Source organism: Alnus glutinosa, chromosome 1 (assembly GCF_958979055.1).
Source record: "Alnus glutinosa chromosome 1, dhAlnGlut1.1, whole genome shotgun sequence".
NCBI lineage: Eukaryota > Viridiplantae > Streptophyta > Magnoliopsida > Fagales > Betulaceae > Alnus > Alnus glutinosa.
The window spans coordinates 35,158,863-35,175,439 of record NC_084886.1 but is presented as its reverse complement, the minus strand read 5'-3'; the positions used below and the strand labels follow the sequence as shown (position 1 = coordinate 35,175,439).

The following is a 16,577-nucleotide window of genomic DNA, read 5'->3' as shown; positions in this document are numbered from 1 at the left end:
TGAAATACAACCGACCCGGAGCACGCCCCGATCATTTCTCAATATTGACTCGGACAAATCACCAAGTTTGTCCGAAGTCATTAAGGAATGTCTCGGTTCAAATCAAACCAGACCAGATCAAATACAACTCGGTAGCGTAAGCGAAACAAAAGTTTATATGAACACATCAAAATATCAAAGTATAAAAATTAATTCTATATCATAAGCCAACCGGGTTACATTAGTTTTCATTCCAAAGTACAAACCGGCCCAAAAGAAGAATAAATATATTACATAAGTGGGCTCCCTGTCGAGTCCCCAGCATCGCCAGCCCCAGGTTCCTCGATTTCTTCCCTACCGGGAGAGCATTCCGAGACAGAGGGTCCCGAGGTTAAGTCATCTCGATAAGGATTGGGAGCATCGTCGGTCCAGTCCTCCACATCCGGGAAAAATTCCACTCCCAGAGTCTGTAGCTCCCTGGTTGCTGTCTCGGGTAATTCAAGGAGCTCAGGAGTCACAGTCTCGGGATCAACCGTGAATACTTCCGGGTGAAGAAGCATGGTCCTCTCAAAACCCCAGTTGGATCCTCGGCCCCAGCTAAGACCTCGAAGCCAAGGAACAAGGGCGAGTTGTTTCTTGAAACGCCGGGACTTGGCCTTATAATGATGGCCCTTCTTCCGAAGTCTCTTACACCGAGCTCGAATTTCTTTCTGCTTCTCGGACAGAGAGTGCTTATCGGCCACCAGCGAGTCCTTTTCTCGCTCCAAGTCTGTCACCCGGGAAGACAGCGCCGTTTTAGCTTCGTTAGCCTCGGTCAGATTGCTCAGTACTCTGTCGAGGGTTTTCTCACTTTCAAGTGCTTGAGCATGAGATGTATCTGCCAGCTTCCGGGCTTGAGCCAGATCCAGGTCCCGAGCCTTGATTATCTGATCTCTGGTCTGAATATCTTGTTTCAGGGTCTCTATCTCGGACTCCAAGTCCGTGGTTCGGGACACCTCGAATTCCAGCTCTTGAACCCGGGACTGAAGCTTGGCTACCTTAGCCTCCAGACCAGCTTGACTTCCAATAACACCCCGGTGGTCACGCCACAAGGCGACCGACCTCATAACGCACTGAAAAAGCGCAAGGAAAAGTTAAAAAAAAAAAAAAAAAAAAAAAAAAAAAAAAAAAGGTGCAGAAAGGTATTTTGAAAATCACAAGGCTTGCCTGCAATTGGTTATGAAGCATCGCCTCCACAAGTCCTCCGGGGGACGCGGTCCCGGACATTGAAGAAGACCCCTCTAGGATTAAGCCCATTAATGTCTCTAAGGGGCAAGCTAGTAGGCCTTCCCTCAGAGAACCGATTAATGCTCCCTGTCGGGAAGTCTCAGCTTCCATAAATCCCGGAGAAGGATTTCGAGTCTCCGGTTGGTCCTCACAAGTCTCGGGTCTAGAGGACTCCGCAACTTCAACCTGCTCCAAACACTCTCCAGCCGGCACGGAAGAGTCTATCTCCCCGGTCTCCAGATGACGCTCCGATGCCACCACCACATGATCCCCAGATTCCGGCCCATCCTGGGGTTGGAAAAATGTTTCATGCTCCACCGGTAAGTGATCCTCGGAGGCTAGACCAACATCAGATTCCAAACGAGCTTCTATCCTCTCAGTCGGAGACCGATCCGAAGTCTCGGATCTTTCAATCGGTTCTTCCTGGGTAGTTGGCAAAGTAGGCAATACAAAACGCGGCTGACCAAAAAGAAGCTCGGCTTCAGTGGCCCGCGTAAGCGCATATTCTAAAGGATCCGAGGCAAATCGGGTCCTCTTCGGCGACTCAGACGCCACTTCTTTCCCTTTGCGTTTGGATGCATTCTGAACCTCAGAAGCCTCTTGCTCTAACTCCTCAGGATCGTCCCCGATTTCTACTACATCGGGCACATGAACAACCACCGTTTCCTTACCGGACGCTTCCTCTGGATTTCCAACTTCAACAGTATTAATAACGGCCGATGAAGAGGTAGCCGGGATCATAGTCTCAGGAGCTCTAGTTAAGTCACTCACGAGATCGGTCGCAGGGGCAGAAAAGTTTGAGGTAAGGCTATCCCGAGGTACAATCGCCGCCCTCGGAGCTTGGGTCGCCTTACTTACCGTCCTCGGAGGGAGGGTCGCCTTGCCAGTCTTCTTTGGTTTGATGACCCTCTTAGTCCCGGGAGCTACCTTCGACGCCTTCGGTTGTGGAGTGCCGGCCGCTCCACCCTCAGATCTCTTCGGTTTTTGTTTCCCTTTCCGATCATACCAAACCTTCTCGGCAGGAATCTGATACCCAAGAACCTTCCGCATATTTTCGTCGGTGACTATGTTGTCATAGTCTATCTTCCTATCCTTCCCCGGAGTCTGAGAAAACAACAGCATTGCGGCTACCCTTCTCTTGCCGGTTGCATTCAAGGCCGGAGCTTCCCGCAGATCAACCTGGATAGGATTCCAGACTCTTGATACTCTTTGGTCGAACGGTAAGGGCGCTACCGACTCCCAATCTCCTGAGATCCGAAAAAAATCTGACCTCCAGCCCCGGTTGTTAGAATAACTTTGAGAAAGGTATATAAAGATAGGGTTGTTCCTAACAGTGAACTCAACAACCCCCTCCCTTTTATATGCCGCCCGGTAGATGTTGAAAAACTCCGGAATTGTCATCCGAGCCCCCAACACCGTTCGCCACAGAATGAAAGAGGCGAAGAGGTATCTCCACGCGTTCGGTGTAAGCTGGCTCGGGGATACCCCAAGAAATAATACCAACTCCCGGGCAATGTCCGGTAAAGGAAATCGCAGCCCAGCTAAAAGCATTTTCTCGTAAATAACGAGATCGCCCCCACGAATCTCCCGGGTAACAGGATTCTGGAAATGTAACAGAACCGAGGGGGGAATATCATAATTGTTCCGGAGGCGAAATTCATCCCCGGTACCAACCTTTGAGACTCCTCGGAGGTCGAGAGGCACGAGGGGCATCTGACGTTCCCCTTGCTGGGGTACCACCTCGTCCTCGGATAGTAATTCCTCTTCCTCAGACTCCGAGACAACCACTGCAGGGAGTTCCCTTGCTTCGGACATGGTGCAGAAAGACAAGATTAGGATGAACTTCGAAGAGAGAGACGCGAGTTCAAAGGGAAAAGTTGAAGAAAAGTTCAAAACAAGAATGAGAGATACAGAGGGGAAGGGTATTTATACTCCAGTGCAACCGTGATTAGCCGGTCATGAACAACCGGGAGACAGAGAGACATAACTGAATCTCATCCCTCGAAACCGGCAGTCGAACCGTCGCCGGTCACGCATCTAACAACCACAGTGCTCCTCAAAAGGCGAACCGACGTCAAATCAAATTTAATGTGCTGCTGACACACGTCGACAGGACCACGGCTTGGCCGGTTGCAGTCCACCGGAAGATGAACGGTCTCGTCCGAATTTCTTCTTCCAAAAACCGGAAGCTCAAAAGCCCCGGTGGTCTGTGCCAAGTGAGACAAGACACGCCTTGAAAAACGAACCGGCGTCCAGTCGTACTTGACACGCGGCTCACGGATTTCAGACACGCCTTGAAAAACGAACCGACGTCCAGTCGAACTTGACACGCGGCTCACGGATTTCAAGGAAATTCGAAAGTTTGAAAATTTGGATTTACGAGATGAAAGGAAAAAGCGGGAATTCCGTAAAAAGAAAATGGCGTGCGAAGGTTCTCGGGTGGATAAGGTATGGACAAGTCGAAGCAACCGACAAAACAATACTTCCGAGATGGATACGGAGAAGGGTCATTGATCGCTCTCGGTATTATACGCCCGGCCAAAAACTCAAGATACATCAAAATGAAGATCAATCAATTATTCCTAAATTCTCTCAAGTATAAAATTTACCTAAGAGAATTGGGGGGTAACTGTTGGGACAAATATAGATCTTCTCGGATGTTGGGCCCAATCCGGGATATGGGCCCTCTCTGATCCACCCGACCAGGCCCAAATGTCGGAAGAAGCATAATCTACCCGGGCCCATTGAGGCCACTTGGGCCCAAGTCTGTTGCAACTGGCCTGAGTTGGAGATCCAAATACTAGTTGGTATCCGCATCTGCAAGCGTCTCGGCAGTACCCGGAATCTAAGGGACACGATGCACGTCATGGAAGTCATGCGTCTCGGCAGTACCCGGAACCTAAGGGACACGATGCATGTCGTGGGACCCCATGATGCCACCGAGATCTACGGAACCAGGAAGAGTTGTTTACGTGGAGCCACGTCTCCTCCAACCGTCTCGTGCACGAATTGTGAAGTTAACAGAACTGCTCCACAGCCTCTATAAATACAAGAACTACTTCAGATGCTAAGGTACATGCTAATCAGTCTCTTTGGCATTATTCTGCGCATTTATTCTCAGAACCATACACTTACTTAGGCATCGGAGCGGGGTTGTCGGAACCCCCCGACGCAGCTTTACTTTTCAGGTGAACCAGATACAACCAGGAGCAACTTAGTCCAACATCTGACCGACACGTCACCTACCGGAAACTGTCTCAACATGTGTCCCACAGGCGAGTAACAAGATGGAAAGGCATCTAACAAGACAGAACCTGTATTAGCTTTGCATAAATGATAAAAGCACCAGATTACGGCCAAAGCTCTGCTGCAAATTAATGTTCTCAGCTACAACTTAAGCAACCTAGAGATTACATATTTGGTTCACTTAACAAAATTAAAGCAATTCATAATACATGAAATGCATCTGGAGGAGCAAACCTCGCGTATTAGAAGACTGTTGAACCAGCGGAAAGGACATTGCAGAAATTCCAGCCCTTGCTCCTCCATGTGTCTTGAAACAGGTTCTAGAGGAGTTTAAAAGAGTGGTCTCGTCAATAGGGCTGGCATATTATGGACGGACATAAATGTAAAACAAATGAAGAAACAAGTAAGGTGATGACAATTTTTACGTGTTGGAAACCACTTCACCAGAACGATCTCGGAAACCAAAGAAAGCTATATATTACAACTGTTTAAAAGTTCCTTTCCCATCAAAGCCCTTGGAGTGACTATGAAAAATATGCTCTATTTTTCTACATTCAAAATATAACCCCTAAAGAAACAGTTCTCAAAAAATGCAAAATTAGCAATAACACATTTTTTTCACCGTAAGATGCATACTGAAATCTGTTGCTAACGCGCACAAGTCTTTTTACAAAAGACTGGTTGGAGTGGTCTAGGGGAGAATTTTTTGGAACACAATATATCTTCACGTTCTTCATACCCACTATCTTCAAACCCCTTACCCCTGTTGACGGAAGAGAATCTAGTCTCCTCATCAACAACAAGATCTTCATGCATACAAATGCCTCTCTCCTGTTAGAAAAAATCAACATGAAACATGAAAAGAGTTCGGAGAGACCAATCTAAACAGACATTTCTAATTTCATTTTAAATTGTTGAAAAGCTAGCCACAATTAATGGACTTATCGAATTAGCTCATGGCATATAATATTGGTGACACCAAATGAAAACTAAAAACGTTATAAATTCTGCTTTGCTGTATGAGTGACAGTCCAATGTTACATTTCTATAGGACATCATGGCTTAATTAACTCAAATTTCCATTTCAATCCACCATTTTATTAGTTTGCAATAACACCAAAATTAAGCCCACATATCATCTTACAGTGGGAGATACATCAAGAACAGGCTCAGAAAAAGAGCAAGATTGAATTTCTTGTCAAACGAGCAAAGCACATCTCTATTTCCACAAATCTGGAACAGATTCAGTAGTGTTTTGAGGCAACCCTGGATACCATAACATCAAGAAACAGGCTCAGAAGAACCTTAACTTTAAATAATTCTAGTCTCTTGGCAAGTGCCGATGTGTATTCCTAGGCATTTTTCTTTAAGAGAGGGGTAGAAGAGAAGAAAATTGCGAAGAGAGAGAGAGAGAGAGAGAGAGAGAGAAACATGGAATAAAAGATGGTAGAGAAAGGTGGGAAGTGGTTTGGGGAGTTTAAAAAGTAGATATTGCCGGTGTTTTTATCCAAAAATACTTGTGCACTTAAACTTTTCCCATCTTTTCCCATGATCATAACTTCATCGTACAATAGAAATAAAGAGTTTAGTAAAATGGATGAGATTACTATCTAACTCATAAGATTTTTTTTTTTTTTTTTTTAAATACTCTGAATCAGTAGAGCACAGAAGGAACTTTTTAGCTCAAGTTCCCCCTCTATATGTGCTGCACAAACAAAAATAAGTGGAAATGGTTGGGACTTGCAAGCTACCATTCAACTTTACTTGCCAAGGAAACCTCATGAGGTGAAAGTTGATAAGCCCAACTAACCTTGTTCTAACTATTCAATAGGTGAACCTTTTGCATTGTAGTTAGACAGCAAACCATAATCTTACTGCAGGTTTCAAACCAAGAGGTAGGAGTGAAGAAAATAGAGCGCCAAGGTCATCTAGTCGCACTAGCCTTAACAAAATCAGGACACCCTAAAGTCTTTTAATTTTGTTAAGCATAAAGCCACAACCATTCACTGCATTTGAGTAGGTCGGATGCACCAAAAGTTTTTAAGATCAACTAATTATGGACATCACTGGAATGACTATGACATAATATGAGCAGGTTTTGGGCCCACATCCACTTCAACCCAATATACACACCTCATGCACAGGCACAGTGTAAATCAATTTATTTAATGCAAAAAAAAAAAAAAAAAAAAAAAAAAAAAAGGAAATGCAAAAAAGAAAAAAAAGAAAAAGAGGCTCTATAGTAAGTAGAGTTAGAAGAAAGGATTACCATCAATCCGCCTAACCAATTCCTTCAATTTAAACACAAGCCTCTGAATTCCTGGTTGAGCAAATGTGTAATGGTCTTGCATACCCTCAAGCAGCTTCGATAAACACCAATAGCAATCAGCCTCCATGTTAGAGATTTTTTCTGGAGATAAATCAGAGATTGACCAGTTATCCACACCCCCTTTTAAGTGTTCAGACAAGAAAACGACTTGAAAGGAAATCAGGAAACAGAGGAAAGAGATAAACCGACTAATACTATGACAATATAAGAAAACGACTCCAATGAGGACACTTACAAAGCCATACACCACAGGTCCACATGTACTTTTCTTTCTTTAACCCCCCCCCCCCCCCCCTTATTTTTTTTCAAGGTTATAGCAGTGGGATATAGAAATTAGTCAGCCCCGAGTATGGAAATTAACAAAAAAGTACCATGATTAATGGAAATGGAACATGGTAACTCCAAAAAAAAATTATAAACAGGGTCACAACCATATATTTGTGCTTTGGTCAATTCATAATATTAAACATATTTATTTATCTGTGTTTGGCTATCTATTTCCACACACATGAATCATGGATAGTAAACCTTTTTTCATTTTCCTTTTGTCTTTTTCATAGGCATAACACACACATCCATACGGATTGAAACCATGACCTTACCCTGCATCCCTTATTAATTAGGGGAGGAGATGCTATTTTCATACAAAGACCATTGGCAATAGATGGTAAAACAATATGAAAATAATAAATAAGAAAGGTTGTTTGACAAAAAAACCAAAAATACTTCTCAAGTTTCAAATGTTGCAAAACACTTCTTAGACAAAAGTTACCGAACGGATTTTCAAATGTGCACCCACTAATTAACACACTTTTCAAAACAAATACCAAAATACTTTTCGAAAAGCAAAACACAATACACAACACTCTTCAAAAAATAAAACACAACACCTTTTAAAAGCTTCCTGCACCTTCATACAGGAATTTTTTTTAAAACACGTGCTCATTTTTTCAAGTGCATGCGGAGGCTAACCTTATTATTTATAAATAGGTGCTTATTTTCAAATAGGAATTTTTGAAAACACAAAACACTTTGAAAAAACCACAGGGTCGACCCATGTAGTGGCCGCCAAATGATCATGAGTAGCTATCGATTTGTTTGGCTGCCACCGCGTTTGCAGTCCTGAGGTGGCTGTTAGATCTGCATGGTGGCCAATACGAGACAGCCGGTTCTGTCTAACAACCACTGCAGTGGCCGTTGCCAAATCTGCATGGCAAACACCGCGGTGGCTACTGCCAGATCTGCATGGCAAACACTGCGATGGCTGCCGGATCTGTCTTGTAGCCTTCACACTATGGAAGCTAGCTCCAGAAGACTCGACTTTTTTTTTTGTTTTCTTGCTTTCTTAGTTTTGTTTATTTTATTTTTTGAAAAACACTTCTTAGTTTAACAAAAAAAAAAAAAAAAAAAAATCTTTTGTGGACCATACATCATTCATACAACACTTTTTTAAATGTGACCCCCACCAAAACACTTCTCAATTTTTATTTTTTTCAAAACCTTTTCAAAACCCAAAACACTTCTTAAAACGTTATCAAACCAACCTAAGTTTCTTGAATGCATCACACCCATAAAAATGTGCATTTCTTTTGGGCATATCAAGGTAAATTGTTTTATTGGTGTCCAGACAAGTGCTGGGAAGGAGTGGACATCAGTGGCATGTCCACAAATTTCACTAAATTTAATAATTTGTGCTAGAAATCAAAGAATATCAAAAACATGATACAGGAAGGACATGAAGTTATTTAATTTAGTTTTATTTGATTTTAGAAGTTGGGGGGTATTTTGGTCTTTCCATAAGGCTCTCAATAGCTGGCTAGTTGAGCTTGATTAGTGTAAGCTCTATATAACGTATGTAGTCAGATTTTCAGAAGTCAATGAAAAGTTGGGTAGGTTATAAGATATGTCTTGATTGTGGAAGTCAATACAAGGTGGGTAGTAAGCCCATCTAAGGCACGTATTTGTAATTTTGAAAGAGGAAAAAAAATGGAAAACACAGCTGTTTGTTTGATGTGTGAAGCATCTTTCTCTCGGGTGTGATGTCCAAGAACCCCAATGTGATGCTATGTTGATCTTTATTCTTCTTTCTCACCATTTTTTTTCAAAGTTACCATTGGCTATGTTCCAGCCCCTCTACTCAGATTACACAAGCCCTAAACACTTATAGTCATGCTTCAGACGTGTTAATTTCCCCCAAATTCGACCCAAGATTCATTTTTTTTTTTTTGATAAGTGAGAAGATTTCATTAAAAATCGTAAGGCGCCCTAAAGTACACCGGGAGTATACACAGGAATCACCAAAGCGATCAAACGACTCAAGATTCATAGATTCTTCGTCAATAGGCGCTGAACTATAAGATTCTGCATTATATATGGCATCAAAACAAGGTTTTGCTATAAGGTTATCACATCATTGGAGATCGTACACAAGTTGATTAACTTTGGAAGAGGATAAGGAGCTTCTCAAAGGAATTCTTCTAGGAGATTTTCAGTGTGATCTTCTTGATCAATTGAATACTTTTCAGCAAGGTGACTTGTGTGACTGAAATGCAAGGAAATGAAAAAAATTATTTATTAAGGCTGAAGTAATAGAAAGTGTGACTATTGCGCAATTCAAAAGTGAGTTAAGATCTGAAATTAAAAAAGAAATGTCAACTGTATTTAGAAGATCTTGGACATGCAATTGAAACAAGGCTATCCAGTTTGAGATTTTCATAGGGATTTTTTTTTTTACTTAGGTACGCATGGAGTATATACAAGAAACATTTAGCTAGGAGAAAGAAAAAACAAGAAAATTCTAAAAACTAAGCACCCAAGGAGCAACAAACACAGTTGTCCAAGTATAAGAGTAAAAAAAAAAAAAGGACTCAAGCTCTACTAATGACCTCTCGCTGTCCTCAAAACTTTTATCATTTCTTTTCTTCCAAAGACACCACAAGAGGTAAGAAAACACCATTTTCTACACAACAGCACTCAAAGTTCTACCATCAATTCACCAACAAGTAAACAAGTCAGCTACTCTACTAAGCATCACCCAAGACTAAAAAAGGCATTCCATAAGGTGCAAGCAACCTCACAATAGAGGAGAAGATGGCCTATGGACTCCCCATTCCTCTTGCACATACAGTATCTATTAACTACAATGACATGTCGCTTTCTTAGATTGTCCATACTAAAGAACTTCCCTAGAGTCGCCGACCAAGCAAAAAATACCGTTCTCAAAGAAACCTTAGTCCACCAAATACTCTTCCATGAGAAACGAGTGTCATCATTACAAACAAGGACACTGTAGAAGGAGCTAACAACGAACCCCTTTCTGGAGGTAGACCACCAAAGCTTGTCTTTACCATCCCATCTTACTCTAATTGACTACTACAAATTGAAGAACAAGGCAAAGACTTACACCTCCCAATCATGAGCCGCTCTAACAAAACTTACATTCCACTTATTAGAGTCACCAAAAGACTCCTAGTGAGCCACTACTGAAACATTCTTTGCACAAGCAATACTGTATAAATCTGGAAAGGCTTCCTTTAAGGCCACGTCCCTACACCTCAGATTTTGCAAAATTGCCTAAACTAAGTGCCAAACACAGTAACAAATTGTAGAGAATTGTAGAGATCATGCCGGAGATGTTCATAGGATTTTTGAAGAATCTAGAATTTTCAAGCCTAACCACGGTACCAAATTGCCCAAACTGCAAGCAAGAAGGACTGAACAGCAAGACCAGCCAACAGAAAAGCCTAAACAAAGAGCTAAACGCTTAAAAGGGAAGCTGGAAAGCCAAAAATCTACACTAGTGAACCAGAAATGTTCGCTGGAAAATTAGGGCAGAGGAAAGAGCAACTACTAGAGCCTAAGCAGCAAGATCAAGAGTCACGACAGCATGCAAAAAGTCCAAACAACAGGAGCAACAAGCAAAAGAGCCTACTAAACAAGTCAAAATGCTTAGACAACTTTCAGGTGAGTCAAAACAACAACATGAAAGGTTAATGGAGGAAACTTTCAACACGAAGGAAGCTCTCATATTGATTTACAAAAACGAGATCAAAGATGAGGGAAAAGAAATAGAGGTCGAACAAGTTGTTAGATCAAAGGAAATTGGAATTTCTACTGGAAGGTTGCCTTCTTTTGTATCATTAACACTATTCAAGAGCTTTTCTAGAAGAGGATAAAGTTGAAGCAAAAAAGGACACTTTGTTGAGTAAAGAATTAAAGATCCAAGTTCCTTTTCTGTTGTTGCTACAAAGGGCTCTCAAGAAGAACTAAAAAAGTGGAGCAAGGAAACAAGGAAAATAAAATAGATCAAAAGCGTATTTCAATAGCTCATCGTGCGCTTTGAGTTAAGGCTGTACCACCTGCATTGATAGTTCCCATTATTGATGTTGTCATTCTTAAAAAGTTAAACACCCAGATTGAAAAAGATGTTCCAAGATCTTTACGGTTGCTACCAACAAAGAAGAGGAAAAAACTTAAAAAATAAATAAAAAATAAAAAATAAAAGGGTTCAAGCTTCAAGCCTTTATGCCATGTCTAGGATGCAATTTAAGAAACTGGAAATTTATAAATTGAATACTTAAAAACTTGACAACTTGTTTTCTCCTGAATGATGCAGACAGCAAAGAGAGACTGTTTCATTTTAATTAATGAGTGTTTTAGTTTCTCCATACTGGTCCCAGCAGTTGGTTGGGCTTGATAATGTGTGAGGTCTATATAAGGTATGTAATGATACTGTGAGAAGTAAATGAATAGTTGGCAAACTAGAGACCTATATAAGGCATGTATAAAATGAACTTGAGCACCAGAGACCATGCATGCAGTATGTGTTAGTGATCTGCCATAATTCTGAAAATACAGAGAGATTATATGGAGGCCCTTCATAATATGCATGTATCATGAAATTCTAAAACTATAGGCAAGAAACTCAGTTACAATGCTAGAATAAAAAGTGGCAAACAATTCATGGCTACTACTAAGCTTTGTCATGATGTCCCTGCCCACCATCCATATTTACACATTTCACATGTCAAGACCGCAGCATTAAACCCCATGGAAATCACCCTAGACCTGAAAACCCATCCTGATCAGCCCCACATCCATATTTTTCATAAATTTGGTGTGAAGAAAAATACTTGCGTGTATATATATACATAGACAACAAAAAACGGCTTTGTCATGCGACAACTATGGTAGGAGATCTTTGTCAATCACACCCTACCGTCTGAATGTACAATACAAAAATCATGTGACAACAAAATTAAAAAACTCTAACTATGCAACAGGAGCATCCCAAACAGTTTGAAGACAGAGCTACTCTAGTAGTCCAATATAACAGAGACAGAATCTGACTCAAACCTCCAGAAACCTAAAATTTAATGGCCCCAAGGATTCAAACATGGACCATCATTTGAGACTAAAGCTAGGCACTCAAGGACAATGATTTAGGACAAAAAATATACAGCAGCTTTTCTTTGAAAATTGAACTGCTACATAATTGCCCAAACTAGTAACTATTGAACCTAAGTGATTTTATTTAACAACTTCAACAGAGCCAATGGTTTGCATGTTCTGCAGTAAACAGTACACCTACAAATCTGGCATGCAACAACAAATACCAAGGTCCAAGTTCAAAGATTCAATCTGCGACTAAAGAAATATGTAGACGTCAAGAGTAAATACAGGATCTAGCGATATATTTTCTCAACTTCCAATTTACTGAGAAAATTTAAATTACTTACCCAAAAATAAAGGGAAATTTAGCTTAATTTACCTAACTTAGCGTACGAACCGAACATAGTCGGTATTGATACATCCAATACAAATTAAACCAACAAGACGAAGTTAGTACTAAAATAATAGGTTGAACATCCAACCCATGCGCTTCTAATAAGATTGAATGACTTATCAAAAAACATCCAACCCCTGCACAGCCACAGAGTAATCACGAGCAATAGAACGGTGATAGGTCTACCAGTATTCGGAGAAGTAGCAATGCAGTTACCGAACGCGGAAGCAAGAATTGAATCAGAAAATTAAAGATGATTTAATCATTTGATAAAATCATCAAAAAGTAGGTCAAAGCCCTTTTTTCCCTTAATTCAGTAAATTTAGTTTGAAAAGACTAGTGCATTTGTTTCTTCTTTCCCCACGCATGCACAACATATTACATGACACATAAAAGCCACTAGCAAGTGGCAACTAATAATAAAGACTAACCATGTACAAAGGATGCGCTCCAAGGATTTCTGAACTTGCAGTTGCTGGAAGAAAGAGACATTGAAAAAACCTAACAAGAAAAAGAGCAGCAATTTGTCAAATATTGGGCAGAAGAGATTAACATTACTGAAAATGGAGAATTCAATGGACATTGAAAAAACCTGGCGATGCATGTTGATCTCATCATCTGATCTTTCAGTATCTAGAATATCATAATACTGAGAAACACGGGCAAGATACTCCAGGCGCTTTCTTCTTAGAATTCCCTCCTTTCTATCTGAATTAGGCGGTGCATATCCCTGTTGTCAGTTCATTTTAAATTTCAAACAAGCAACAAATTTAATTGAATAAGAAAATTCAGGTGACAAGACACATTACGTTTCTCCTGAACTTAGATGTGATGGTTGTCCAATACATGCACTAAAAAATGATCCTTTTTGCTACAAGCAGTATATATAAGACAACTAAATTGCATGGGAAAAAAAGAAGGGAAAAAACACAATCTTGATGTCATAACTTAATTGATCCTTAACAATCTTGATGAAGAGGTCTCAGCAAGAATTTTAAATAGAGCTTTAAAATAAATCTGTCTAAAAAATAAAGCTCTTCCATACATGAGAAGTCCGAACCATGAGATTTAATTTATCCCCTTTATGAAACCCACCAGTTTAGTAGAATTAGGGATTTCTACCTGATCATTTGGATCCTCTAATGTTCACACGACTCATGTCAAGGAATTCTCAAATACACGACTTGCAACAACTTAATAGAACCCATCTAGCTGACAGTGGCACCTAGACAGATAAAATCATAATCGGTACTTAACATTATGGCTGATTATTCGCCAACACGGATCATGCTGGTCCAAATCCATGCAGCATCTAGAATCCCAAAATAGATGCTCATTTCAAAAAATTAGGTACACTAAAAACTAAAGAGTTTAGCTAAAATCATGAGTAACAAACAATTGACCACTGAGCATTATTATCATATATGTGGCATTAACACCTGTGAAATAGGTATTCTTTTTATATATATATGTAATTGCAATTTTATTAAAAAAAAAATAAAAAATCATAAGGCACCCTTAGTACACACGGAGTATACAAGACATAATGGACAAGAAATAGGTATTCTTTTTTTGTTTATCAGCATAATGGACAAGAAATCTAATTTCACAGCTTTCCGCTGAAACAAAGATCTGTAACTATATTCCAAGAAGCATTTCATTACAAGTCTGGAATTTCCATCTAAAAACAACTCTATATTAAGAGCCAATGATTTCCAGTCACTGCTTTTTAAAACGTTAGCCAGTATCAGACCACTCAAACTTAACAAGAGAAGCCTCCATACATCAGGGCGCATAGGTATGCCACTCAAAGCTAACTCACGTAACTTCTCTACAAAATGAAATTCAAATTAGAAATGTTATAGCTCGTCGAATGATACTAACATTAAAATTATGGAACTGATAGACTTCACAAAAGAGAGAGCGGGAGAAAGAGGGAGAGAGAGAGAGAGAGATCCTCACCTCTATTAGCACCAAAGTGACATTTCTGCAGGTAAATTTTTCACTCAAAATAGAAACTCAAACTACCAATGTGAAAAGCTTTTTTAGATGTAATAATCTATATAATAAATTCCATTAAAACAATGAAAGTGGCATTAAGGCTTTTTTTCAAACTTACTTCTAGCATGAAAGTCATGGAACACCCCCATAATATCTGCTTTGATCACATCCCAACAAACTTGGAAGAATGCCAAAGTAAAACCATCATGGCCGAGCATCCTTTCACGAGAAATGATTGAGGGGGGACAACCGTCCCCCCTCAATCATTTCACTGTTCATACCTTTCACCACCTTAAATACCTCACTCTCCTCAAACGGTTACTGTAACCAAGAGGCCTCCTCCTCATCAATGGATTCAAAAGCAAGGCAATCCATCTTGGGCCACCAATTAAATTGTTCAATAAAAGTCTACCACAGAAGTGCACAATGTGATCCCATATTACAGTTCGATTGGAAGAAATTGAGCCATTAACCGACAATGACTCAATGGAGTTATTTCTTCTATTCAAGTTGGTTAGCTTTTTACTTTTTGGTTAGCTTTCGCACACCACACACGTAGCATGAGTCGAGTGGACCTTTTGGTTTCATTTTTATGCAGAGCGACTTTGCTCATATTTCCTTGATTCTCATCTATATTTTTAGATATTTTATCTTACTATTTGACAGATTTCTCAGTTTTTATACATGCGTGTTTGATTCTATCTTTGAAAAGTCACTTTGTTTGCCTTAATTTTTTTTTTTTTTTTTTTTTTTTTTTTTTTGTGTGGTGTGTCCGGACGGCTATTTATTGTCTCCGGACACGTTGGTCTCAGTAAGTTCCCTTGGGTAACCCTGTCCGGACACAGTTTCTTTTTGCCCGGACACGAGTCGGTTTTTGTTTAAACTGCTCCTTCCTTTCTTGGGTTTGTTTTTATTGTGTCGATTTTCTTGTGTACTATCGTGGCCAATGTGCGCATGTACACATGCTTTACTACCTCGAAGAGTAATATAACAGTACCGAAACTGTTTGAGGAAATTTGTAATAGAAATGGAATGAAAATGGAAGAATGAGATGAACAATGTAACCGATAACGGAAATTGTATTTAAATTAGGCTATTCGAGATGTCCGGTCCGACGGTCTCTACGAGCTACTCATGGTGCTCAACCTTATATACACATAGCTCCTACGCTAACAACTCTAACTAACAATTGGAATGGGCTAAGCCCATGCAGCCCAGTACTAAAACCCAGTCCATCCACTACTAATGGGAATATTTCACAATTACTGACTTCAATATGCGAGTTAATGCTTTGACTTGGTTTCAAGCGTTACGCGCTAGAAATAGATCCGGTTGAAGATACTGCCAAATGTTCAACGAAACTCTTCAACCATGAAATTCAGAATCTATCATGGTGAAGCAGTTTCAAGATAGGGCTGATATTTTGGGATGGGAAGCACCGCATCAAAGTGGAGTCTACTGGAGGTCATAAAAAAAGAGAACATACTGGAGGCCTCAATTCGCATTGTGAGCTCCTTTGTGTCTCAGTACTCGAATGAGGATGGGGTGGATTTCGTTGCCCTGAAGCATAGATGGCGTTGGAAACAAATGGAAAAAGTAGAGGATGAGGCGGCTGATGTAATTGAGAAGTCGTGCTCCCTGCATGTTGTAGTTCATGTGTGCTCATGTTACAGCTTGTTGTTGCCAAGGGCTCGGCGCAGATTTTGAAGAGGGAAGTAATGGAGAAGGCATGGTTGTGTGCTTGATTGGTTCTGAGAAGCCCAACGGTTTGATGCAATACTAAGCTGAGACGACAAGGAAGAATGAGATTCGGAAGAAGGAAATGACGAGAAAAACTTAGAACTGAAGCCGAGAAAAATTTAGAACCGAAGCTGTGTAAGGATAAAGGCTAGATTAAAGAGTGGAAATGATGACAGAATAAAGAGAAGAACCTAGAAGCTGCCTCTGCGTAAAGATAAGGCTACGTGGCAT

The 16,577-nt window shown here is 40.4% G+C and overlaps 1 protein-coding gene and 1 long non-coding RNA gene across 2 annotated transcripts; both read right to left on the bottom strand.

The window, feature by feature from the left end:
• Positions 1-4,502: 4,502 nt before the first annotated feature.
• LOC133859369 (uncharacterized) lies at positions 4,503-6,970 on the bottom strand. Its single transcript, XM_062294763.1, has 3 exons — positions 6,761-6,970; positions 4,726-4,811; positions 4,503-4,544 (listed from the first exon to the last, which is right to left on the bottom strand). The coding sequence occupies exons 1-3, from the start codon at positions 6,885-6,887 to the stop codon at positions 4,503-4,505; spliced, it is 255 nt and encodes an 84-aa protein (XP_062150747.1). The 5' UTR covers positions 6,888-6,970.
• Positions 6,971-14,402: 7,432 nt separating this feature from the next.
• On the bottom strand, positions 14,403-14,853 carry LOC133879395 (uncharacterized). The gene is made up of 3 exons (XR_009902066.1): positions 14,725-14,853; positions 14,568-14,629; positions 14,403-14,436 (listed from the first exon to the last, which is right to left on the bottom strand). It is a non-coding gene; the product is annotated as an uncharacterized LOC133879395 (long non-coding RNA).
• Between the last annotated feature and the right edge of the window lie 1,724 nt (positions 14,854-16,577).

Coding starts and splice junctions, on each gene's coding strand:
- LOC133859369 (XM_062294763.1), bottom strand. CDS start 6,887: ATGGAGGCTGATTGCTATTGGTGTTTATCGAAGCTGCTTGAGGGTATG. Junction 4,812..6,760: donor ATTGGTTAGGCGGATTGATG/GTAATCCTTTCT, acceptor AAACTCCTCTAG/AACCTGTTTCAAGACACATG. Junction 4,545..4,725: donor ACAGTCTTCTAATACGCGAG/GTTTGCTCCTCC, acceptor CTGTCTTGTTAG/ATGCCTTTCCATCTTGTTAC.